Source organism: Prionailurus bengalensis, chromosome C2, assembly GCF_016509475.1.
Source record: "Prionailurus bengalensis isolate Pbe53 chromosome C2, Fcat_Pben_1.1_paternal_pri, whole genome shotgun sequence".
Taxonomy (NCBI): Eukaryota; Metazoa; Chordata; class Mammalia; order Carnivora; family Felidae; genus Prionailurus; species Prionailurus bengalensis.
Genome location: NC_057350.1, coordinates 136,392,842 through 136,420,564, shown reverse-complemented (window position 1 = coordinate 136,420,564; position 27,723 = coordinate 136,392,842). Strand labels below are relative to the sequence as shown.

Sequence of the window (27,723 nt, the reverse complement as noted above, 5' to 3'; positions counted from 1 at the left end):
TGGAAAACTTGAAAAGTAGAAAACTTTTTCTGTGAATCAACCTGTGAAGCCAATGAAGAGTTTAAAAAGCAGATATTTAGTACCTTCTTTTTAAGGTGGCATATATATATTTATTTTTCCTCATAAAAATTAAACTATGTAAAAATATAAACATACACATCAGGTCTAATTAATATTTTGGACTGTGACAATCTTCCCATTCTTGATTAAAGTGTTGCTATTGTGTTCTGTAATGAGTTTCTAATTTTTAAAGATTGGGAGTACATAAATATGGTATTTTCTTTTTAACTACACTGGTGGTAATTCTTGTTCTACAAGTAAGCCCATTTCCTCCAACTTAGTTTTGTTGGTAGGTGACAAATTGTGTTTTTATTCTAATGTGTGTTGCTACAGTCTCCACAAATTATTTTGTTAACTTGAATGGAAATGTAATACTGTGATCTAGAAATAGAATTAACATCTGCATTATATTATGTACCTAGTTAAGCAATTTTACAAGTATGTTATATTTGTGGAGAGAAATAGGGACAAAATATTTACTTGGTGTATCGTATATATATAGAGAGAGAGAGGAAGAGAGAGGAAGAGCTAGGGAGAGACCCCCACCCAATTATAACATGTCTTCTTTTTAAATTCTGGCAGGTGATCTTTAGAGGGTAACTGAGTATGGATCATTTGAACGAGGCAACTCAGGGGAAAGAACATTCAGAAATGTCTAACAATGTGAGTGATCCGAAGGGTCCACCAGCCAAGATTGCCCGCCTGGAGCAGAACGGGAGCCCGCTAGGAAGAGGAAGGCTTGGGAGCACAGGTGCAAAAATGCAGGGAGTGCCTTTAAAACACTCGGGCCATCTGATGAAAACCAACCTTAGGAAAGGTAAATACTTGGGAGCCCAATCCTGGAAAGCTGCAAGCCCTTGTGTCTACTCAAGGCCACTTTGTGTGGGGGTGGGAGAGGCAGAACGTGTCTCTGTATGTCCTTTTCCTTGATTCTCTTTCTGATGTGAAATGAGTTACATTCCAGGCTGCAGTGTCCGTCATGTTTGGAAAGTATAGGCTCTGTGCTTGAGTGCAGTACCTGAGTCTCCTATGTAGACTGCAGTCTTTGGCTGTTTGGGATGATAAGGACTGAGTTACATATAATGGCCCTCCTGACACAAGGCTTCCGTGGATAAGGTGTTGTGGTAGTAGAGAATATGTAGGTGGCTGTTGCTTAAACTAACCCTGATTGAGAATAAGACACTTAGATTGAGTACTGCTCTAGCTTTTTCAGAGGGTTACTAGCTGTAAGTCGTTTTCAGAGACCATGGGAACCTTACGTGATTCGATGGAAAAGTTTTGCGATATCCTTTTTTGTGGTTTGTTTTCTTAAGAGCAGATTTATTATTTAGCAGTGAAAAACCTGATGATTCTAGGTCTTTATTTCTGCTGCAGTTGAGTATTTTTGATAAACTTGCCTAAGTCTGCCCTTCCTTTATCGGGGGAAGCGTGTAACTGTGTGACTCCTTTCTACCAATTTTGTATTAAATTGATGAAGTTTAACAACTTTGTGTTCAGCACCGCTACTTGTGTAGATCAGTGCCTCTATGGGTAGAACGTGTGTGCCTCATAATGGTCTTTATTTCGTCTGTGAACAACTGTGCATAGGAGTCAGATTCTCCTTACATTTGCTAATAAGCCAAGGATAAAAATGCCATCTTTTAGCAACCGAGAATATTAAGTAGGTAAAGTTAGAAGGCAGAGGAATTTCATTGTGTTTGATGCATAACATTTATCATACAATCATTTATTTTTTTCTTGGTTTGGCGAAAACAAAGAATATATTGATCCTGAAATGAACAGACACAGCAGTCCGTATTGTTAGATCTTTATCTATTAAAAATGGAAAAACAGCACTTCAGCAAATTCTTTGGCCTCTACTCATGATTACCCTATTTATTGATTGTTTGCCAAGAATGTATGCATCTTAAGAAAGCCAGGGTAAGAGCATTAAAAATATAATTTATTACGGCTTTTCAAACTGAGTGCATTAATATTGTACTGTGAAGCACTGGGGCTCTATAAAAAAGACTTTCTGACGCCTGCAAACATATAAGTTCCATAAATTCCTAAATAGGAGATTTCAGCTGTCTCTGGTATTATGTGATATTTGCACAGCAAACTTTAATGCCAGGACAGTTTTAGACAAGGATTCTACAGACTTCACTGCTCCTTATGGCAGACGTGCTGTTTACACAGGCTCATAAACCTTCAGCAAAAGCTTCTAAGACTGCCTCCAGGTTTAAATCATGTGGTATTTTTAGCATTCAGCAGTGACCAGTGCACTCCCCTTTTAATGCTGGAAGGTTACGAAGTTGCTGTAGTTGGAAGTCTCGCCAAACACTAGCACTAATAATCAGACAGTTCAGAGAAGGCTCCTGTTCAGCGTTACTCCCAGTATCAGTAAGGCGACGGTGACAAGTTGGCTGGGAGGTTTAGCAGCTAGATTTGTAATTAAGTGATTCTGTTGCCCCTTATCAGTAGTCACCTTAATTATCTATAGGGTATCTCGAAATAAAATCCAGAGTAAATCCAATATGTTTCAACAGTTTGCAAAAGCGACAGTTACTTTCATAGGTCTAAGGAGCATAGAGTATAGAACACGGCTGTATCATTCTATAAGAGGAAAAATCAATGCGTGTGTTTTTGTTGCACTAACCCAACTCTTTGAAGCCATCAGAACAGGGGGAGGAGAAACCAAAGTACAGTAATTTCACTTCCTGCTCAATTTTTTTTTAAACACTGCTTTCACAGTGACATATTTTTAAAATCCAGTTTAATTGTAGAAGGTTCTCAGCTTCAAACAACAAAATTACTAAAGCTTTTTGGTGGTGATGATGTGTTGTTGTTGTTGTTGTTGTTTTTTCATCTCATTTTTCATGTGCATGGTTTCTGTTTGACAGGTGCTAGATAAAAATTGTGGCTGAGATGAGAAAGCACTACTTAAGAAAAAGAGGTTGGATGTTTTTGTTTATTTGTGTAGGAAATTTTGCCAAAGTACCTTCAAGCCAAGGAAGAAATCACCAGTTTGCATGTTGCTATTTTTGCTGTGGTCTTCCCAAGTCTTCTTCTGATCCCTGACAGGTTCTCTCTCTGGTATAAAACAGATGAATGAATGACAAGAATATTGGCAAGCTCTGTGGCTTGTTTTTCATGCCTAGCCTGTTGGGTACCTCCGAATGAGTTTGTGAGCTTTCCTAAGTAAACCTAAAGGGGTTTATTTGTCAGAGCTAGAATCTCTAGTGAACAGTTCGCTAAGGCTTTGGTGAAGATGCACATGTAGACAAATGTAGCTGTTTTACTGCCAGCTTTTGTTCAGCATAAACAAGAAAACAGAGCGTGTTGAAAGGGCATCGCTGGTGTCAGTAGGATATCCTGATTTTTAGCTCTGGTTGGTGTGTGCTAGAAATCTCCAGAAGTTGGTAGGATTGATTCTGGGAGTCCAGAGGGCAGAGCTTATAGAGGCATTAACGTTATAGGACTAATTGGGGATCCTGGGTGCCCTGTTAAAGTAACCCTTGTCATCATTTATGCTAAAGATGATACCCTCCTGGCAGTTTGCCACAGTACAGTTCAGACGCATCTGCTTTTAACCCTTTTCCGTATATCACTGGAAGTCTGACAGTGCGCTGCATAAACACCTTGAGGACTACAGCATTCCGTGATTTCAGTTTCTAGAAGCCTCTTTTCCAACAGTGGTGTGGCCTGTGCTTATTAATAATCATCTGGCTACTGAGTTATTACATGGATTAAAGTAAATAGAGAACACATCAGATCTGTGCAGATTCCTTTATCCGAATCTGTTATTACGAGGCCAGTTTCCTTTTCTCTGTCTCCTAACCTGTCACAAAGATTGTTTATTTTAAGGGCAGGTGGCCACTGTGATGTCTTTTTAGTCAGGTAGATTAAATGAGTAGCCATAAAGATAAATCTTAATTATTTGGATTATGCACATATTGAAATCACATATTTTGAACATCAGTTTGGTTAAGTTTTGTGTTTCTTGTATGGAACTGTTAAGTAACGATCTTTAAAAAGGAAGAAAAATGCTAATAATTTTATAGTCAAAGATCCTCTGGGCACAAGCAGGACAAGTTCAATATCAAAAAAAGCATGTAGGAAGCGGGAAGGTGGGTTCCTTTGAAGACCAGTGTAGTGAGTTACATTTGCACACTGTATACCACTTCTGGGAGATCAGACAAGATACTTCTCTCTCGTCAGCATTATTATTTGATCAAAAAGGTAATTCTGCGTTAATTGACTTTGGAAAATAGACTGTTGAGATGAAAACGGAGCCCAAGTTACCTTAGGACCAAGTTCACATTCTAGTTAAATATTTCTCTTACAACTTTAAAACCTAAAAGAACGTACACGTTTGTGTGTGCGTGCTTGTATTTCTGTGCCCTGTGTGCCTGGGAAACACAGTCTCCCCTTCTCTCAGTGTTGGGAAGATTTATTTTCATGGCTTAGTTTTTCCTCCCCCCGGATTGTGTATCTGAAGGCTGTCGGTTTGCGTCTCTCTTTCTCTGTCTCTTTGACAGGAACCATGCTACCAGTTTTCTGCGTGGTGGAACATTATGAAAATGCCATTGAATATGACTGCAAGGAGGAGCATGCGGAATTTGTGTTGGTGAGAAAGGATATGCTTTTCAACCAGCTGATAGAAATGGCATTGCTGTCTCTGGGTTATTCGCATAGCTCTGCTGCCCAGGCCAAAGGTAAATAATGCATCCGTGGGGTTGGAAAAATTGCTTGGCATCCTTTGTTTACTTTGCAGGGAAAGCACTGAATATTTTTATTCAAAGAACTGTAGCCTGTGTGTTGCACTCGTGCCTTATAGACTGTGGGTTTAAAAAATTGGCTTAATTCAGTTTGGTTTAGTTAACACACATTTTGCGCGTGTGGAATGTCGAGGTAGATTTTTTTTTTTAAATTACTTCAGCTGAATCATTAGTATGCTTATTGACCTTAATAATCTGCTCCACTGAGGACCCACAAGGAAGTGAGGAGCGTATTTGAGCAGATGGACTGTTGAGAGTCAATTTGCATTTATGACTGAATATCTAGTTCTGTTTCTTTTATTCTGTTTCTGATGGTTTTATGGGCTGTAAAGTATTTTTCAATGCTGATTCCCATTGCAATAGAGAATCTTATCTAAATCGTAAAGCCATTTAGAACTGGTTCAGCTATGTCTTATTAGAACTTCCTGTAAGTTAGGAAAATGTGGCCTGTGCATAGGTTTTATTGATGGGCTTTTATTTCCCAAATAATAAACAACCCTTCAGTCATTTACATAATTTTACAATTTGGAAAGCTAAGCTGTGAATATTTTCATTGACCTGCCTTTTAGAGGGAAGGGAATCATTCAAACAGAAATCACAGTATTGCTTGTGGTGGGGGCAGCGTAAAAAACAAGGACAACGACAACCTCCTGCTGGAAATATTATCTGAAGGGTACAATATTTAGTGATGTATTCTCTTTATCTGGAATAGGGCTAATCCAGGTCGGAAAGTGGAATCCAGTGCCACTATCTTATGTGACAGACGCCCCTGATGCTACGGTAGCAGATATGCTTCAAGACGTGTATCATGTGGTCACATTGAAAATTCAGTTACACAGGTGAGTCAGGACAGCAGTTCTAGGGCAGAACGTTTTCCGTGCCTGCTCTTTGGAAATAAAGCGTGTCTGGTCAGCCTTTGATGTGCATTTACTGGGTGTTTCAGAAAGGTAAATCCAAATTGATTTCATTGTTTTGCCCCTTCTGCTTTATTTTCCTAACTTCAGTGGATATTGAAAACCCGCTCCCCCCCCACCCCCAAATTTGTAGGTTTTATGCAGGATATCAAAAGACAAGACTTTTTATATTTAGTCAATTAAATGATGCATTACAAGAAGGCATTTTACATAAAGTTTACTTAAGAGAAAAATATTTTTGCATATCATGAACAGTGCCATCTGTGTACATTTTGTGAAAGAATGCCTTATTCACTATTGCCGCGATCTCATTTATTTATATATTTTTTTTTTACCATTTTAATTCGTATGAACGGAGTCACGAAAGGAAAATGGTTAATACGTTAATGCTTTTCACGATGGCTCGCGAGAAAGCAGTACACCTTAAATTGTCTTCCCAAGCGCATCAGAGCAGGAAGGTAGAAGTAACGTGAAAAAATAGCCACCACAGGCAGCTGATGTATAATTCATGCATCGATACAGCAGATGTGTTGTATAAAGTAATTAACTAATCGGAACAATCAGGAGACCGAGAGCAATCTCCAGATGCATCTGTTTGATGCGCAAAATGAAATCTGTCTGTCTTAAAGGAATGTTCTGCAGCGGGATGCAATCTTGTAATAATCCCCTTTCTAATCTATGTCTCAAATAGTTGCCCCAAACTAGAAGACTTGCCTCCCGAACAATGGTCGCACACCACAGTAAGGAATGCTCTGAAGGACTTACTGAAAGATATGAATCAGAGTTCGTTGGCCAAGGAGTGCCCCCTTTCACAGGTACTTAGCATAGCATGTAATAAATAATAAGCCATCATGGGCAGCCCTGATTTCAGGTTTGATGGGGCTCCATAGTCGAAAGCAACTGGTATCTGAAGCAGGTCTGTCAAAATTGCAAGGTGACTTGACCACTGGTGACTTGTAACAATATGCCTGATTTATTCTGGACAGCGCCGTTACCCTTTTTCTCCCTTGGGGAAAAGAGCAAAGGAGAAACAGCTCAGCAGAAGACTGCCTTAGCTTGTTTTTAGATCCCTCTTCTGAGTTCTCTGAGCATGGAAGCTGCATTCTCCTGAGTGTCCTTATGTAAGAGAGAGTAAAGGTTGTATAACCTCCAGGAACCTTTGGTGAGCGCGAGTGGCAGTGTAAGTGTTAATGGAAAACTTCGCCATGCTACCTCAATAAAAAAAAAAAAAAAAGAGGACAGTTTCTAGATATTTTATCCGTTACAAAAAAAGGAGGAAAAAAAGCATTTCGTATAAACAATCATAAAAATGAGAAGTTTCTTCCCTGTAACTAAAGGTTGAGTGGTGCTCGGGGTTTTGTCACCAGTTCTGTGGCATTGGTTTACTTGTTTTGCTTTGTTCTTTGGTGGAATTTTATTTTTTCCTCTGAGATTCCTGTCATGTTATCAGAGACTCTTGAAATGAGACAAAGATTTATTATCGTATTTGATATTTTAGAATGAATTTTGGTGAAGCGTAACTAAAACTCTAGATGGAGACTGCCCCTTTTTCTAAATTTCAAACCAAACATTTTTGATCACGCTTGGCTGATTTCACATAAGAAAGGGTGCTGTGAACCTGCTCTTCATGGGCTGCTTGTGTAGTCGCTACCTAATTGTGTCAAGATGCCATCCCCCGGTGTCAAACCCGATGTGAGGTCATCCCGTGATCTAGTATGATTCAAGTACAATCTGACGAGATTTTTACCCCATTTTGAAGTTTTTCTTTTATGTCACGTTCAGAATGTAATCCTGAGTGTTAGTCTGTCAGTCACTTGAATGTGAACTGTATGACTCTGCTATAAACATTTCTGCTCTTGAGATTTTCTCCAAATATACTTCCAGTGTGATGCTCGTGAAGGTACTGGTACCTTCAGAAGGAAGCTTGCGGGCTTTTGTGCTACTGTCTTATGGAAACTCCGTGTATCCCAGGTTGCTGCATTACAGTCCATCGGCTTTACTTTGATATTTGTTAACGATTATAGGAGTGAAGCAAGTGAATTAAATTTATAGTTAATTATGGCTTTCTATATTATAAGGTAAGCTGTAGCCATAGGTAAAAAAATTTTCATGTTGCAGGTGTCAGTTTCTTGGAATTCAGGGCAAATTCTTTTTGTCATTTAGCTTATTTCCTTCTATCTTCCCTCTCTCACCCTTGGAGTAGAGAGGATGTGCTCACCCTTGGAGTAGGGAGGATGTGAATTTATAACCATCGAATAAAAGTAATTTAAATTAATTAAACACAGTTAAATCAATAGGATGATATAATGAAGCAGGTGACTCTTACATCTGGGACTTTGGGTTTCGCAGACAACTCCAGATAATGTCATTTGGTTACTAGCATTTGAAAATTTGAAATGGCCTAGAAATAAACTTTTTTAGAATTCAAAGTTAAGACCTACATAGCCCCAGTATGTTGCTAAATGTCCCATTGATTTTGGAAGGAAATGCAGGCAACGATTTCAGGCATTTACTGTGAAGTGGAGAAGAGAATGCTAGTACAAGTATTTATTGATACAAGCAGTGAGAACTGATTGTTCAGTGACATCAACATTCAGCCAGTAAACTCTACCTCACTATAGCCTGTAAATATAATTGTGAACGTACTTAATGTTATCATGGGAAATGAATTGAATACAGACAATTATAACATTAAACAGAATGACCAAATGAAATTCGGGGCTTGGTTTTGGAGTCCTCCGTTGGTGAACTTCTGTGGAGATGCGTTTAGGAGAACATGTGGCTGTGTGTAAGCTGGAGCCCCTGCTGTAATCGTGAAGGGGTGAAACCAGGCTGTAACTTCAACATCAGTTGTAATTACAGTTGTCCTTTCTTTAAAAATATCTTTTGAAAAAACTACGTGTGGTTTACCAGTGGCAACAGATATTTGAGATCAATTTAATGCTTAATATGAAAAAAATGCGACCTGTTCTTTAAATGAGGGGGTTATTTCTCTCTCTAGAATGAGTCCATGGATCGTAATCCTTAATTTGGAACGTTGTAATAATGAACTGGTTTCCCTTTGCTTCTTTATTTTCTTTTCTGTCATAAGTTATTAAAGAAGAGAAAACCAGGCTCTGTAAGGCCTTAGCCCAAAATATATGCTGAGCTTGGCGAAACAACTCTTTCTCTCCCCTGTGGTTGAGATACAGCGATGAAGATGGCATTGTGAAAAATACCCTGCAAGTAAATATTGCCTCAGTTTTACACAAAATGGAACCTGACGTGAAGAAACACTCATGTTAAGACTTGTTTAGCCCCCCTCCCCCGCCTGTGGAGTTTTCATCTACTTGCTTGAGAATTTTGAGTATAAAAGTCTAGCATGCACATTTTGCTGTACATTGAGAGTTTTGTTTACTATGATAAAATACCTCAATAGCAAGTATAGCTACAGGGCCCCTTAATATTATGCTTAGCAGAATGTCCAGCCTATGGACGACCCTAGGTTGACTCCCTTTACAGAGTAGAGTCCAGGAGGGAAAACCAATGGGAATCCAGCAGGAATGTGCTTGGGGTGCCTGAGAAGCCTTGCCTCCAGTGCTCTTAGCAGGATTGCCCCACACTTGCTAGACAGATGTCCTTGGAATATTCAAACTAGGTTTTTATTGTACCCAGACTCTTCCTTGGACAGATGAAGAAGCCAATGAGCCTAGAGGTTAGTCAAAACACTGGTTAGTGTCTGACCCAAAAATCCTTTCCCAATGATAAATTTTAGAGTGTGTTGATTTTAAAATGCACACTTAATGTTTTTGTGCAATAATGTGTGATAATATTTGCAAGGTTTTCTCCAGCTGCAGAAATTCCATAAGGGTGCATGTGGTTTGATTTATAACTATGCCTTTATTTCTGTGACTGCTTTCCTAAATCATGAATCTGCCCAAATAGATTGACATCCATCTATTACGTTTTTGTACCACGTGTTTATTTTTGTAAAAACATGCTAAGATGCAAACACTTGGCTCCTTATGGAGCCGAAGTCGATCGCTTTCTTGGTCGCTTTCTTGTTACTTTTACTTCTTTCAGTGGATGTGGTTGGATAAGGTGGGCGTTGTATTCTGAACTGCAAGTAAGAAGGAGAGAATCAATCTGGCTTGGGGACAAGAAAGCCTGTGGTCATAAGAACATTGAGTGTATGGATTCGGGAGGTAAATGGGAACTTAAAAAGAAGTAAACATTTGATTTACAATAAAACATTTCATTTTCATTTTAGTTTTCCCTGAAGTTTTAGAAATTGAACTTAAGCACTGGATAAACATATATACATTCAGTATAAGGATACATTCATTTTGTTAAAAGGTCAATGGTTACTTCTCCCAGCCTAACTAAGGTCTTTCTTCTAAAAATGTTTAGATCAGATATTCCTGAGAAATTATAATCTGATATGTGCATTTTTACCACCCCTACTCCCCCCCCACACACACACTCACACATACTCACCCATCACGACTTTCACATTGTTAAGGGATTGGATTACTATTTCCTTTCTCGCCTAGAGATCAGTAGCTCCAGGCCCTAGTCCTACATGTAGTAAGTGAAAAGCATCATTTTTATTTTCAAGTAGCAAAATATATATAAAATGTATTTAAGTTTGAATGTTTCATTTATTTATTTTTTATATGAAATTTATTGTCAAATTGGTTTCCATACAACACCCAGTGCTCATCCCAACAGGTGCCCTCCTCAATGCCCATCACCCACCCTCCCCTCCCTCCTAAGAATGTTTCATTTAGAAGTTGTATTGAATAAAATCATCTTTCCTTTTCCTGAGAGCATCTAAGATCTAATATATGTCAGACTTTCTGTTAGGTATTGGTAGGACAGGTAAACCTGCCCTCCTGAAGCTTACCATTTGATCATGCTGATTCTACGAAACTTGACAGTCACTGCTGTAAGCATCTAATAGACCTCTGTGCTCAGTTGATTTTCAGTCTATATGATGCATAGCACCAGAGCAACAACTTAAAAATCCATATCAGTTATACTATAAATACGTGTTTTTTATTTTTATTTATTTATTTTTTTTTAATTTTTTTTCAACGTTTATTTATTTTGGGACAGAGAGAGACAGAGCATGAACGGGGGAGGGGCAGAGAGAGAGGGAGACACAGAATCGGAAACAGGCTCCAGGCTCTGAGTCATCAGCCCAGAGCCCGACGCGGGGCTCGAACTCCTGGACCGCGAGATCGTGACCTGGCTGAAGTCGGACGCTTAACTGACTGCGCCACCCAGGCGCCCCTAAATACGTGTTTTTTAAATTGCACTTTGCATTATTGTTTCATAATTTTTAGACTGAAATGACACTTTTGAAAATTTGTAAATAAGCATTAATAATCACTCTATAGAGGGAGCACCTGGGTGGCTTAGTCGGTTAAGCGTCTGACTTCGGCTCAGGTCATGGTCTCCTGGTCAGTGAGTTCGAGTCCCGTGTCGGGCTCTGTGCTGACAGCCTGGATCCTGCTTTGGATTCTGTGTGTGTGTGTCTCTCTCTCCCCCTCCTCCACTCACGCTCTGTCTCTCTCTCTCTCTGTCTCTCAAAAATAATAAACACTTAAAAAAAATTTTTAAAAATCACTCTCTAGACAGCACCCAACATCAATATTCATATATTGTATTTCATCTGAGAGTCTAACCCTATGAAATTTATTCACATGTTCACATACTTAACTCATTCAAAACTATGTATTGGCAGTCTGCTGTGTGACAGGCTTCCTGTTTTCTTTGTGGTAATAAGGATGATACACCTTCATAAGTGAAATAATAATTTTTATTTAGTGCTTTTGATGTAGGATGGGCAAGTCCATCACCCTGAGTGGAATATAGTTTGTGTTGTACTCACAGTGGAGGAACCCGAGGCAGCGTTTAAATGAGTCTCATGGTTACATAGCTGCTAAAGCAGAGGAGGGAGAATTCACACCCAGAGCCTGTGAGCTTAACCAAATATCCTTCTTGGTCATATATAGATGAAGGATTTTTTTTAAGGCTTTCTCAAATTAATTTGATGCGTTTTGTAAAATACTTCCATTTCCCTGAAGTACTGGTAACTACTTACAGTTTTCCAATCGCATTTATTCTCATTGCTGAAATTTTGGTTTAGCAGATGTGTTTTGATTTTGTTGTTTGCACGTTGACTTGCTTTGAAAGTATTATTGTTTCATGCCCCTAGTTTAGAAGTGAGAGGGTAGGGGCGCCTGGGTGGCGCAGTGGGTTAAGCGGCCGACTTCAGCCAGGTCACGATCTCGCGGTCCGTGAGTTCGAGCCCCGCGTCAGGCTCTGGGCTGATGGCTCAGAGCCTGGAGCCTGTTTCCGATTCTGTGTCTCCCTCTCTCTCTGTCCCTCCCTTGTTCATGCTTTGTCTCTCTCTGTCCCAAAAATAAATAAACGTTGAAAAAAAAAAATTAAAAAAAAAAAAGTATTTAAAAAAGAAGTGAGAGGGTAGTTTAGAGCACAGGGACTAACTTCTGGGATACGGGTGTTTTGGAGGTTCCAAAAGGCTTGAGTTTACTAGCTCTATGGCAGTCACTTCCTCCCCCTATCCTGTCACATCCATCTGGATCAATAGGTATAATTGAGCTAATGGGCCTTTATTTTGAACCCCAAGACAATGTTAAGAATTTGCATTGGAAATAGTGGGCACTTTAATTTCTTGAGTCTATTTGCAAGTATAGACCTTCCTCAGCCACTGGCCTGATATGATAGATGAGGATATAACTGCCCAACTCCATTTAAAAATAGAGCGTTTCCTGTTTGAGATGTGCTTGTAGGTTTTTGTACTTGCCCTTTCCTGATATAATACATAAATCTTATTGGATACATAAACTTTTTTAAATTCTAGGACTTTTCTCAGTCCTTACTCTACTGACCGTGGGTATCCAAGGTTATGAACGTCTGCTTTGCCAGGCACTGAAGTACTTGATACTGATTGGATTTTACTACCATTTTCAGCAATGAGATTCATAAAGGAAATGGTAAACCAGTCTTATATGGGTAGTAGTGTGAATTGCTACTTATTTTTTTCTTGCCTTCCTATTGGAACTAGTTATTCTTCATTCTCTTTGAACTTAATCATCGGCTCTGTGTTAATACTATAATGTATAGAATTTACAATAGAAGAATAAAAATGTGCTCCAAATTGCAAGTTTTCCTAAGTCTCATATAGCAGGCTCATTTTTAGCTGATTTAGATACATAAGGATTTTACTGTAGCTTGATGTTAGCTCTCTGTAACCTTTCAGATATATTAATCAAAAAAGCCAAACTTAATAAAGCATCTAACTTAAAATGGATTGATGTCAAATATTTTATAGCTGCTATCTTTTCACAATAGTAAAACATAAAAGAGTTTAAGCCATGCCAATTTAGAGAGTGCTTAACAATGTGTAAGTACTTCATTTTCACTTAATAGATTTTTACCTGTGCTTTGTTTTAGATCTGAACAGGTTTCCTTTGACCTCAAAATCACTAATGCAAGGAAAATTACCATATCATGAGAGCATTTCCCCTATTTTTTTTTTTTTTTCTGACTTGCAGAATAATAAATACTGCCAAGGTTGAGGAGTATAGACCTGGCCTGGAAAAAGCCTATTAAATGCTATTTTCTAATTTTTTTTTAAGTTAACCGAATCATGCTAATAAATCTGATTTTCTTGCTAAAACAGAGCTAGTTTTAGAGTGCTTTTGAGTGTCTTTTTTTTGCAACTACTACTTAAATTTCAAGTTGGGCTCTGTCTGGACTTGCTTTTTAAACCTGCTTTGTTTCGTGTCAGATTTGGCCAGACTCGTAAACAAATAAACAAAAGACCTTAAATTCGGAATAATCAAAACAAATAGATACACGCACCCAATTTTTTTTTTCCTGTTTCATTGGAAACTGCTCGATCATAACGTGTTCGGAGTATAAAAAACATAAGAGAGCCTTTAACATAACAGGAGAGAGCCTCAGCCCGGCTCTGCAGCTCATTGCCAATTGAAGTAAGGAACGCTCTGGCTGTTGGGACTTTTAAATCTAGACTTAAAAGTTATTTGTTCTGTTTAGCATTTTTAAAACGATTCTATTAGGAATTGTATGTGCTTCAGTTTTAATTTTAACTCATAATGATTGTAAAGCACCCTGGGATGCTTGCATGAAGGGCGCTTCAGAAATGTAAGATTGTATTGTGTTCTAATATGCAGTATTATTATGGGGTGCTGGAGTTTCATCACGGACAATTCATAAGGTTGCAGAATTCTTCATTGAAGGTAGCTGACATCTTTCAGACATCCTTCAGTAGTCTTTTTTTTCTTTTATTTTTACTCTAAAACTTTATCTTCTTTAGCCACCATCGTTTTCTTTACTTTCTTCTTTAAAAAAAAAATATTATCTTTATTGCAGTATTTTCCCATAAAAATGCTAATCTAATTTAGTTTCCTCAGAGGGGTTAAAGGTGCAAACCACATGATAGGTTGAAAGTTAAGAAAAGATTAACGCTTTGTTAGCACCCTTTGAGATCACATTTTCACTTCATCCTTGGGTACCACTGATTGTCCTAGGCTTGTCCCTTTCTACTGTCAATCCAGCCTTTATTCCCAGGCAGTTAAAAAATGTGGAGCTACCTGAAGCAAGTATTAACTTTATGAAACGACACAATAGAATTTCCAGATGTGTTGAAACTCCTGGGTTATGATAACATAGGACAGAGCCTAATTTCGTTTTCTTTTTATTTCTTAATGGAACTATTTCTTGGTGTGATATATTTCTTTAGCAACTTCATTCTGTCACTTTTTATGGGAGTCTTTGCGTGTCATTGCTCTTTGCCATCACTTTAATTAGTGAGCTTGTACCATTCATTACCTAGGAGTCAAGAATGTGAGCTCTGTCATTACTAGCTCTGTCAGCTCTGGGAAGTGACTCTCCATGCCTCAATTTCCTCATCTATAAAGTAGGAAGATAATAGCACCAATTTTTCAGGATTGTTATGAGAATTACGTGAAATACTACTTGTTAAACATTTGGAACATTGCTCAGTTCTAAAGTGTACAATAACTTTGGCTGTTTTTCTACAACATGATGATTGAGAGGTTGCAATTACACGTGGGGATGCTGTATAGTCATCTAAGAAACTGCTGCTCCAAAGAAGATTTTGATGCAGACTTTTTATGGAAACAACCAAGAACTTTTCACATGTGGAAAAAGCAGAGGACTGTGTTACAGTCCATTCTCACCTGTGAGGGGCACTTTTAGCATCATCCTTTGAATCATTATAAATTTCCCACGTATTTTTAAATGGAAGTGGGGAAAGGCTCAAACCTTGCACTTTAAATAAGTCCATTTGCAAGTTAAGCAAATAAGGTACCTTAGATTAGACAGTGTCCAAAAAGCATAAAGATGCCTCAGGGGACTGTCCTGTGGGTGGGAGCCTGTCTCGTGTCCTTTTGTGAACTCCCCTCACCCCCACTCCCTGAACTCAGGGCTCCATCCTGCCTTTGCGCACCCATCATAGTACTTTCCATGCTGTTCTGAGATTATGTGCAGACTAACTAGGCTCGCCTTACCTTGTGATTAACTGTCACAAAGGGACTAAGTTTGATTCATCATCACAGTTGTAAATCCTGGCACACAGTAGGATCTCAGGAGTATTTATGAAGCTGATGCCTCATAGGCTTTTTGTCGTGTTAATTTCATGAACCAATAAACTATGTCAGTAGTTTTATTAGTAGTAGTTTACAGATACTCTGATCTATAATATCCTACTGTACAAAATATTTCTCCTATTACACTTCTGAATTTTTAGTTTATCTAACTGAGAGCAAATTGTGAATTTTTCTGTAAGGAAATCTACTGATACTCCAAGCTGTCTTGTATTTTTGCTTATGTTATAATGTTCTTGAATATGTGTACAAATTTACATGTTTGTAAGCAGAACAGTGGTCTTGGAGATACAAGGGACCCAGAGATGTAAAATATGCTGCAAAAGATCTAATTATATGTCACTGTTAAGCACAGCCTTTTAACGATATATTTATATGCATGTCTGAAATTTTTCTTCCCTATCAAACATATATTTCAGCATGGCTAATACTTTTCATTTTGGGTCAATTGTGTTATATTTGAGATCCATGCTTTTTCACTGTTAGTTCCATTTGTCCATTTCTCGTGTTTCAAAATAATGTAAAGAAGGAAAATTTCGATAGCACAGTCCATTGATTTATATTCAAAGATGCTGATGCTGCCAACATAGAAATGCTAACAGTCAGTACCACCCCATATGGGCTCACAATGTCCATTCCTCAATTGATGTTCTCAAGTCCACATTTGGCATTGGAGACTCTGTATAGGGCTATAAACACATAATGTGTAAAAGTCCACTGTATAAAGGCCCAGAATCACCTGAATTTAGGGAGAGCTGCAAGTGTAGATAACTGTTCAGCCATTCCAGAATGGGCCCCAGGGACCCGGCTTGTCCACCCTTCTGCATGAGCACCAGCTCAGCCTGGAGCACATACCTCCAGTGATGGACGGGGCACATTATCTCTCGATGTCCAACCTGTGCAACATTTTTACTGTTTCACTATAACTCCTAAAGAGGTGATTACCAGAATATGGTAGTTTCCAAAACTGTGAAGCATTTTCATAATATTGATAAAGACGAGCCAGATTAATTTGATTTTCCTCTGTGACCTATTCCAGAGGTGACATTGGTTTATCTTTATTGAGTAGACATAGAAAGTCTTGGTTAACAACTAACAGTAACTTAAAAACACAGAAATCAAGGACATGATTTAGCTCTTAGTCTCCTGTGAAATCTTGGACCAGATATGAGGGGATCCATCAACTCTGTGATAGGCTTCTGAGGATTTGTGCAGACCCAGAAATTATAAGTTACTTTTGGGAGTGTATGTGGAGAGACCTTCCACAGGTTTCATGAGATTCCCAAAGAGAGTTTTGTCATTCCATAAAAAAGCTAAATTCTGGGCTGTCTTTTCTCCCCAAGTTTTAGGCAGTCTGGCTTAAAAATATTAATAGTGTTCATATGAAGAAAGAATGCAGAGAAGGAATATAAAATCTGCAAAGAGTTACAGAGCCTAATTCTAGTACAGTTGACCTTTGAACAACACAGGGTTGGGGACACTGACCCCCTGCATAGTCAAAAATCCACGTATAACTTTTGACTTCTTAAAAACTTAACTACTAACAGCCTACTGTTGACCAGAAGCCCAACAGATAACATATAGGTTGATTAACACATATTTGTATGTTACACGTATTATTTACTATATTCTTACAATAAAATAAGCTAGAGGAAAGAAAGTGTTAAGAAAATCATGAAGAAGAGAAAATGCATTACTGTACTGTAAAAAAGTCTGCATATAAGTGGACCCATGCAGTTCAAACCTATGTTGTTCAAGGGTCAACTGTATTTACTTTTGAAAAAATGGATTCTAACTACTTCAGTCCTTTTGCTCCGTGGCTTAAAGTTTTTCAGAATGCTTTATTTAGGACCCCTGGCATTTAACACAAATTTGTTACTTTTTCTTGTGCTGTGTCTAAGTACAGATACTAGAAGTTGTAATCTCCATAGAGGATGAGAGATTTAACGATGCAAGGACCATCAGAGAAAGAATAAGCAAGCATTCCTCAAGTTGCCAAGTTGGTGCAGACTGCTTAAAATTTAGAATCTTAGGAAACGATTTTTTGCTGTAAAATAAGTCATTGGATTTAGATTAATCTAATGAAAAACTCGTGAGAATTCTTTTTGGAGTAGGATAATGTTTAATGTATAATGATGGGTGTATTTTTAATAATCACATTATAAATAAGAAACCAGGGGACTTTAACCTTCCTAAAAATAACACTGTAGTTGGGGCATTTGCAGTGAATGCCTGTGAATGGCTGATGTGTATTACAGGTAAATCTTCTTAAGTCATTGAAGAAGACCCTACAGGACCTCTGTTTGGGAATACATGTAGATTTCATAGACTCTGAAAGCCATTAGAAGGGACCCTGGAGATTATCTAATTCAATCCCCTTCATGTTGCAGATGAACAAAGTAAGCCGCTGTGCAATTAATTTGAAATATTACATACCCTTAGTCATAATACACCTTTAACAAATATTTTCTAATTTAAGCTCTTTACTAATATATTCAATTAGTTTGAATAAGAAGGTTTCAGGATGGTAAACATTTCTAGAATAGGTACTTCTACAAAACAACAGAGTAGAGAACCTGGTCGAAGGTATTATCCGGGCCTTAGGTAAAACTACTTTATGTGGAAAAACCATGTGAACTGTGAGCCAACATTTTCTTTAAAAATTATGAATTGGGTATTTAAATAATTAAATACGATTTCTGTGCTTTGGAATGGTCACGTTTTCATCTTTAGGAACCGCCAGAAAATTCAAAAAGATTTAGATGTGTTCTCTTTGTGCTTCCTTTTGTATTGGAGGTTGGTACTGAGAGTCCATTTTTAGCATGACACAAGGGTTACTTTCTGTGAAGATGCCGTTTTCAGGCACTGGAATTGATCACGATGGCAAGAGCCATAACTATGACAACTGGAGTTTAAGTAAAATTTATAAGTGATTAGTCTCCTCTCAACAAATTGAGATTCCGAATATACCCCAGTTGTATCTCCCAAGAGAATGGCTTAGAAAGCAATAGAGGATCCAGAGGGAAAGATTTGGGGAACATAAGCTAACATGCACAAACAGAGTATTACACTTAGAAATCCTGCCATTTGCTTCTCATAAATTCAAGCCCATTTCCCTTCCTTCCCACCCCCAAATACCAGATGGGGGACTACCTGTTAATTTTCAACAAATTCGTTCCATGTCACCATCTCATATGATGCCTTTTAGAGCTTGTTTGTAGTATTTGATATCCTTTGGGATTAAAAGAAAATTCCATTTGCTGAGAATCTCCATTAAAATTGTGTTTGAACATGGAGTTGATTCCATTTGATCCAAAATTAAAGTTTGACCTTTGGGTTTTTCACATGCATATGAAAAACTGCTGTGAAATTCAGGCCACAGGCAGACAGGACACAGAGAAAGAGGAGGGGCGTCACAGTGTATGAAGTTACACTTCTCAAAAAATAAAAATGTAAAAGAATAGGGAGCCAGCAGTTTGACAGATTGTTCAGTAAATGCTCATTTTATTGAAAATTATAAAAAGGTGCTTAATGCCTCTGTGCCATTAATACAATACATAAAAAGGTTACTGTCAAGATTAGTGTTCCAGTCCTGAAAATTAACTATAGGGTTTTATGCATCACTCTGCATCGACTGAGAAGTTAAAGGTTTCTGTATATACATTTCACATGCGCGGGCATTTATTTCAGAAAACAATTATTTTAGACTTTATGCCAAAGACATTAGCAGTAATGTGCTTTCATTTAAAACATGGACATAGCAGATATATATTACAGACAAGGTAGAACCATGAAAATCGCCTTATAGAATTAAACCGGGGTGAGATTATTTCCCTTGCTGTCTCTAGAGTATTCCAATTCAAAACATACATTCCTTCCTACAGAAAAAGATATTCAGATTCCTTAGTTGAAATTAATTAGCATTCAGAAACCAGATAGCATGTTTTTGGGTATTCATGAGATCTCTGTTTGAAAAAAATGTTTTTAACTTGTAGAAATGTGTTGCAACACACAGATGGGAAGAAAAAGAAAAAAAAATCTCTTTAGCAAGCACTGTGTGTAAAAGGAATATTACATTTTGCACGCTCCTGATTGCTCTGTGTAAACAGTTTTTGACATCTGTCTTTATAGTTTTCGAGGAGAGGAAGACTTTGTTAAAAGAATCATTTTTATACAGCAGTCACCATTTCAGTCTTGCTTTACCTGTATTATGAAAGCAGATGGTCTGCATGTCTTTTGAATATTTATAACTATCAAAAACAATCTCTTGCTATTCACCCTTAGGCTTATGAGATGTCAGGACTGTTCTGGTTGAAAAAAATCATCCTGGGTGTTTACAGAAAGAGGATTACATTAAGCTGAAATGACTATACATTTTCCAGTTTAATATTTGTCCATCAGCTGTTTAATCGTATTTAGATAATTGTGTAAATAAGATGTTGTAGCCTTTGCCCTCTCTGCTGATGGAGCCTGAAAGCTTTAAACATGGGTGAACCACCATTTTGTAGATGCTCCTGCTACCTCCTCCCACCGCAGTAAAACCATCAGCAAGTCTTTAGTAAGTTTTGATCATGCTATCACGGTCCTGTTTGAAAAAAAAAAAAATAGTGCACAAAAAGTCAGTATGGAGATCAGATGAAATGCTAGGGAGCTTCTGGCTTCCGGGACAGGCTGTTTAGTTTATTAGAGTATATCGTAATATGCAAATATGGTACAGCACTTCAATTACCCTTTAAAGATGACGTGGCTTTCTCTTTATTCTTCACGAGTATTCGGAGCTTGGAGGGTATTTTGGAAAACTTTTGGTATAGTGGGGGTTAACTGTTTTTTGACTGGAAGCTGAGCAATCAGAGATAACAGATTTTGCTGTGGTTGGTTGATTTGGCAGAAAAGCATGAACAGTTTTGGTTTAAATGATTGAATAACCTGATTAGCATTGTTTTGGGGTGGGTTTTTTTGTTGTTGTTAAAGGCACAACAAAGCAATTTTAAGGGTAATCAGATCACTGCCTTTCCCCAGTTGATAAACCTTTTTTTTTTTTTTTTTTTTTTTTTTTCCAGAAGGCCTCACCTCTCCCTAAACCTCTTTATTGGCTACCAGGATGACCAAGTAGAAAAATAAAAACATCTTCTTTCAGTTTCTAAATGTGTTCTAAATATATACCTACAGCGTATGTTATATTCTAGTCGGGGGGGGGGGGTTGAAAGAATATATAATATGTTGAAAAATGATTTGACCTCAAGCAATTCCTTATGGGGTTTTTTGTTGTTGTTTTTGTTTTTCAAATTTGGAGACCTGCAGTATTGGAGAGCAAAGGTTTAGAATGTTCTAACTATATCTAAGTCAGGCTTTAGAAAAATTCCACCCTTACCTTTTCACAATTAGAAAGGTTATAAATAATGTATTTGGCTGAAAAGGAAGCTCAGCCTGTGGCAGATGGTATCATTCTAGAGTACTGGGGTTTCTGTGAAGATGGCATTCTTTCAGATCGGAACTTCAGCAGACTCTCAGAAAGAACCGAAGCTCTTCATAGGGAGCAGACATGTGCTTTATGGATCTTAGAAAAGCTTACAACTTGGCTCCTAGGATGAGAATATTGTGTCACACTGGGGTTATGAGACCCACAGCCAATTTCTGCCAACTTTCAAATTGCGTTTCCCAACACTGGAAGCTGTGGCCTATTCCTTGGCTGGTGTACTGTGTAGCATTTGAACTTGAGATTTGAGCTGCCTGAGTTTGGTCCGCTTGATTGTTTTATTCCCTGACCATCGGTGGTCTACACAGACCGGCCGCCGAGTAGGAAAACTTGCGATACAACTTGTGCCTTTTTCAAAGTGCTTTGGAGAGCTTGTATAAATAGACACCGAGAGAGAGAACTGGAATAACATAACCACCAAGCACTGCGACTTCCGAGACATCTGTGTGGATGTATTTTGAAAAACCTGGGAAGGGATCTCTTGCAAATTAATGAACAAAGTTTCTTTAAACTATGAGTCCTATCATGACAGCTAAAAATGATGCATCTGAAAAGATTCATGGGACGAGCTGCCATTACCTTTGACCCTTAGGAGCGAAAAAAAAAAAATTTTTGTTTCTGGTAGCCTCCAGTAACGGCTAATTCAGTGATCTTTGATCCTTTGATTGATCAGCTAATATATGCCCAGCCCCGTGGTGAGTCCAGGCCTTTCAGACATGCAACCCCAAGACTGACAGCAGCAGGAAGAGTGCTGGGAAGGTGCCATGTGCTGGATCTACACCAAGTCAGGAAAGGCTTTGCAGAAGCAAGGGTGCCTGAACTGTGTCCTGAAGAATGAGCTGCTGTTAGCTAGAGAGGAGAGAGGGCACAGCTCGAAAATCCAAGTCAGAGAAGCGGTAGATGTCTTCCTGATACCTGCTACTGGGTACAGGCCAGCTTCACAAGGATACTGCCAGATTGGAATATTGAAACAAATGGTGGAAATACTTTTTTTTCCCGGGGTGTGTTCTCTTGTTATCCCGTGACCCGAGTTAATAAATTTAATTAGTCTACTCTGTTCTTCGGAAGAAAATTTGACATAAAATAACAACATTTGAAAATTTTATCTGATGCTCTTCTGTTATTTAAAGCATAGTCTTTGGACTGATCTGAAATGTGATCATATAATAAAAGCCAGTGAGGAGGAGGCAGAGGGTTGTCATAGTAATTAACGTATCTTGAAGTCCATACTTGGTCTGTTCCCGGCTCTGTGCTAAGAGAACCATATTTATCTTATTTATTGTCTGTGTAAGTGTGGATAGTATGTCTCTTTGGGTCATTATTTTTCTAGGAACTTGCCTAGTGCTTGGCACCTAGTAGGAGTTCAGTAGATAACATGCTGAATGAATGGGAAAAAAATGCCTGAATGAATGGATTCTCAGAACAAGCCTGTGAAGTGAGTGTTGCTGTGATTCCCATCTAGTAAGGGGGATTATGATAGAATGAGTGGTCAGTTAATGTGACCAAGGTCACACTGCCTCTGTGCGACACATTTTGGACTTGAATGCAGATTTAGCTATTCTCTTTCATCAAATGAATATTTAGTGTGTATTTAGTATATGCCAGACATTTGGGGCTGGACAATAATATAGAGTCCCAGAGCTGTGTAAAGTACAATTTAGTATAATCTTTTTAAACCAAAGGCTTTTTTTTTTTTTTATCAACATAAGAATCCCAAGCCTCTTTCTTTCAAAATGTGGATCTTGATCTGCCTACCCCCTGCATATCCCCATCCCCTAGGCAGATAGTACCAACCTTGGCTTTGTTATATGTGTTCTCCAAATAATTGGTGTTTCTTTATGATTTTCTAAATTTAAGAACCAGTACTGAATATAATCTTTCTTTCTTTTTTTTTAATGCTTACTTATTTTTGAGAGAGAGAGAGACAGAGCGTGAGCAGGGAAGGGGCAGAGAGAGAGAGGGAGACACAGAATCTGAAGCAGGTTCTAGGCTCTGAGCTGTCAGCACAGAGCCCGATGCAGGGTTCAAATTCACAAACTGTGAGATCATGACCTGAGCTGAAGTCAGAAGCCCAACTGACAGCCACCCAGGTGCCCCTAAATATGATCTTTCAAATGCCATGTGACCCACAAGATTCTGAAATCTCTTTCTTGCCCTCAAAATTCATGGTCTAGTCTGATGCCACAGCTAAGTCTCCCAATAGGGATTTTACCACATGGAAAAAAAAAGTCCTGACGCAGTGGTACTTGAGCAATTTAGTAGTACAGATTACTACATATTGTTCTAATAAAAATAGAGGTCACCTCAAGTTACCTGAATTATGGAATATTCCCCAGCCCCCTGAAAGCACAGAAAGAATTTAAAAAGTGGCTTTGACATGTGTCATAACCTGTGGATTAGCCTTTTCATTTACATCTTGCTTAGGCTAATATTTACATTAATCAGAGTTTTTTAAGCACACATCACTTGACAGAGTAGAAAACATCCAGAAAGTCACTTAAGGACAGAGCCTACCGAATGGGGTTAAACAAGGGCAGGAAGAAGCTTTGATGATCATGCACATATGGATATTATTTTCCACATATGGATAATAATGAACTACATAGCACTATTGCATATGGGCTCTAATTTTATAAAAATATTTCAGATGGGTTGTCTTACCACGTACCGTGTATTCTTCCTTTTGTCCCCCCATATACTTTCCACTGTTGGTCTGCTAAATCACATTAAATTGAAGTAATCTGTTTATGTATCTGTCTTCCTAACAGATGGTAAACTTCTAGGCCGAGGCTGTGTCTTATCTGCCTTTGTGTCTCTAGTATCAGCTAGACACATAGTAGGTGTGCGGCAAAGAACAAATTTCATGTATAGAACTGCCGACAAACTGAAATAGACTGAGCGTCAAACCTCAGCGAAATTGAGATATTCCCATACGTTTCTGAAAACTAAGGCATAAACTACATCTACAACTTGTATGTACTATTACATTGACATTTAAGAAACTGCCAGAATGTCTAGGAACAAGAGTAATAATTTTTTAAAAATTGGACCAAAGTTGAAGAGCATCAACTGTCATCCATTTGCAGAATCACCATTATCCATCAGCGATCTGAATAGTTTTATTAGTGTCTGACTTTATTGATCCATTATTACAATAGAGTAAGTGTGATTGAAGCTGACGGATTGTTAACTGGATCAGGTAATCTTCTGGCTCTGGTTTTGGCAACCTTGCTAAGTATCTTTTTGTACTTTGGACTGAGGGAGGCTCTTAGTAGAATTACAAGCTACTGGATTAATGGCAGAGAATCACGAGCACATTAAGAATGTCTTTTTAGAGAAATGAAATGTAAAAATGACTATAAAGTAGAAAGTGTCCAAAAAAAAAAAAAGCTATCACGGTGTCTCTTATGAAAGATAGCCGTGTTTTACACAAATAATACAACTCTGGCTTATTTTTCACTGGAAGTTCTTTAAAGAGCCCCAAGAGTTAGATATTGCAGGAACTTGTGCATGTTACAAAATTAACACTGTATGGATGTCAGGAGAATCAAGAGTCACCAAAGAAACTTTAAATTAGAAGTAGCTTAAAGAAGATAATGATATAAAAATGCTTTTGTCCCCAAACTGGCTTTTCTGGTTGTTGCCTGCCTCCCAAACAATGCTGCCTTCTGTAAACTATTTCACCATAGACCAACTGAAGTCTGAAATGTAAGTTCTCATGTTTGTACACATAGGAGTGGAGGAAGGATTGGTGGCACAAGTCTAATTATTCCTAAAATGCAGCTGGAAATTAATTGAGCTGCTACTAGGTAATAAGGGCATTAGGGTTAAAAAGAACAACAAATTAAGGTACTGAAATTACCATAACCGAAATTTGCTGGGAAGCAAACACGTTTGTTTCTTGGAGATGAATTAAAAAAAAAAAAAAAAAAAGAACACCCAAAACTTCAAAATCATGGTCATTCCTCTCTTTATTTTTATCATGTTAAACCATTGATTCTGTCTTCAGGGTTTTTTGTTAAAAGCAGAGTGAAGACAAGTGACACAATTTGTCATTTTCTTTTTTGTGGTATCCTTGAGAAATTTAGTAGGCATGAAATGTGTATCTTTTAAAATTTTACGGTTAGTTTGGAATTCAAAATTCAGCTTTACTGTAGACGAAGCTAGCGATGAGATTGTAGAATGTTTCTTTCTCTAAATAGAGGGGCCCTGTGAATAGTGTATTCTTTTCCTTCAATGTGGTCAGTTCACCTCTGAAGAATGTTAGCGTAGTTAATGCACCTCCAGCTAAAACCCAAATAATAGTAGAAAGTACAAGTAGTATTTCCCAAACTTTATGCACACTCAAATCCCTTGGGGATCTTGGTAAACTGCAAGTGCTCATTGGCTGTGTCTGGGGTAGGGCCCACGATTATGCATTTCTAATGGACTTCCAGGTGATGCTAATATTGCTGGTCCCTGGGCCACACTTTGAGCAGCAACGATGTGTAGCCACTTAACCTCAAAGTAGTGTTTACTTACGAATTGCAGTCATAAAGTCATCTTCACGTATTGGGATTCAATAAATGATGAGTGAAAGTTTGTCAGCCTAAGAATAGATGGCATTGATGGAGGTTCCATGAGTACTAGAGCAAAGTCTGTTGGTTTGATAGCTTTATAGTGGTCTCAGGGGGCTGTTGCTTTCTACTTAAATAAGCGTTCGATGCGCTACTTAATGAATTTTAAGAAGTTGAGGCTTTAGGCCAAAGCGTGAAGCAAAAATGTATTGGTACTCAGTTGATTTAAAAAAATGCCATTTACACAATTGAAATGATTTTTGTGTTCCATCTTGTGCCGATATGTATTACAAATGTTTTCCCCCCTCTTCATGCAGAGTATGATTTCTTCCATTGTGAACAGCACTTACTATGCAAATGTCTCAGCAGCAAAATGTCAAGAATTTGGAAGGTGGTACAAACATTTCAAGAAGACAAAAGATATGATGGGTAAGCAAAAAACTGTTGCAGTGGTGACTACATACCATTATGTGTCACTTGGGGGTTTATCAAAGTCACATCTAAAGCCAGGTCTTGTGATTGCCCAATTAGAGATCAATTTAGAATGTTTCTTTGAGGGTGGGGAGTGGGTATGAGTATAATGAGATAATTAAATTCAATAAATGTTTGTGTTTAAATCAGCCAAACTGACTTGGTTGTCAGACATGCAGGAAATCGAGGCGGGAGGAGGGAAGCTGTCATTTCTTAACATCTCAGTGAAGACCTAACCAGGCCTTGAATAACTAATATTAGCTGTGATTTCGCTCAGAGATAAATCATGCTTTTATGTGTTTTGTTTTTGTTTGAGAGGAAGAGAAAGCGCCTATTTTTACACCCAATTTTTAAGGAAATTAAATTGTATTTATAGTTTCCACAGTTGAGATCAAGTGAATTTTATAGCTCTGATCCCCAGCCCTTCTAGATGGGCACTTCGGTGAGCTTTACCGCCCTGATAGCAGACACATCATTGTACCATTTCTCAACTTTTAATTCCAGTGTAGCATCCCATCTTAGCGTGCAACTCCAGGTCAATATGTGTTGCGCAGGAAATGCATTAAAAATTATCGGCAGTGTGAGACGACACATACAAGTTGTGTGCTGTACCTGAGCGTTTAGACGCCGATGTTTCTCCCTTTTGAGTTTGCTAATGTTGCCAAAGCAAACACTGATTAAGGTTCATGTTTTAATTTCTATTAATGTTTTCTTTCACATACTTGTACCTTCCAAACAATGCATTTTAAAATAATATAGGAACAGGATGTTTAATATGCATAGCATTACGTCGTGTTTTAAACCTGTGTCTCTTTCCTTCCATTGTGTTCGTTTAATAACAACAATAATGACTTTTCCTAAAGATTTTAAGAAACAAGAGAACCTGAATTTTGAGTGTGTTTTAGCTTTTAATATTTGAAGCAAAGCCATCCATCTACCAAAACAGATTCTTTGCCTTTTATAGCTTAGAGCTGTAATGAAGACAATGCATCATTTTTGGAATAATTGCTTGAATTACTATTCCCTGTGAATGGCCCACTTGGGCTGATATCACTGGTAGAAATGGAAGGTTTCTTTCCCAATTCTTAGTTATATTTTGCATATATCAGTGATTGTAGCAATATGATAAGTTCCTCTAAATACAAAGCCTGAATATTTAATAAAAAGAGAAATGACGATGGAAATCAAGCCAGAGTCTATACATGGGAGGTATGGTGTGCTATTTGGAAAAGACTCACCTATTTACATATAATAGCCGTGCTCAGCCTTTCCAGTCAGGAGCATCAAACCGGTCTCTTCCTTGCTACAGCAAAGCATTGGACACACTGACAGCTGACTCTCGGCCAGTCCGCATTAGGGACCTAGCCAAGGGAGAAGCATTCATCCTGATAGGTGGTAATAAATTGCAAAATCGTGACAGTATCACCGTTGCACCAGGATGATTCTCTGACCCTTCTTGAAAGATTGCTGATAGCCATAGCTTCTTCAAGAAACATTTGGCTCTTAGCAAAACTGGGTATACTGGCTTGCAGTACAGTAAACCAGTCGCTTCATTCTCCGGTGGATATACTTGCCACCGGTGATAGTTAGGATTAAATGAAACAAACCATATAGGATACTCAACAAAGTGTTTAGTATGCACTCAGTTATTATTACTTACTATGCTCACTTTATTATATTGATTCCTTCTTTACAATCCATGGCTAGGTAAAAATTGAATGCAGATAACATTTATGTCCTCTTTTTCCTTTCAAAACTTTTGCTTCGAGTAATAACAGTCAATATCTATCATGAGAAAATACCTGGATATTTCTTTTTTCTTTA

General features: G+C 38.1%; 1 protein-coding gene across 10 annotated transcripts in view; it reads left to right on the top strand.

Annotated features, from left to right (window-relative positions):
• SATB1 (SATB homeobox 1) overlaps window positions 1-27,723 on the top strand; it is a 101,247-nt gene that overhangs the window by 23,795 nt on the left and 49,729 nt on the right. For all 10 annotated transcript variants that reach the window (XM_043595499.1, XM_043595493.1, XM_043595495.1 and 7 more), the window contains 5 exons: window positions 643-877; window positions 4,581-4,757; window positions 5,533-5,659; window positions 6,426-6,549; window positions 25,746-25,857. In XM_043595499.1, the coding sequence (XP_043451434.1) occupies window positions 667-877; window positions 4,581-4,757; window positions 5,533-5,659; window positions 6,426-6,549; window positions 25,746-25,857 (751 nt within the window). In that variant the 5' untranslated portion in view covers window positions 643-666. The remainder of the gene's footprint in view (window positions 1-642; window positions 878-4,580; window positions 4,758-5,532; window positions 5,660-6,425; window positions 6,550-25,745; window positions 25,858-27,723) is intronic.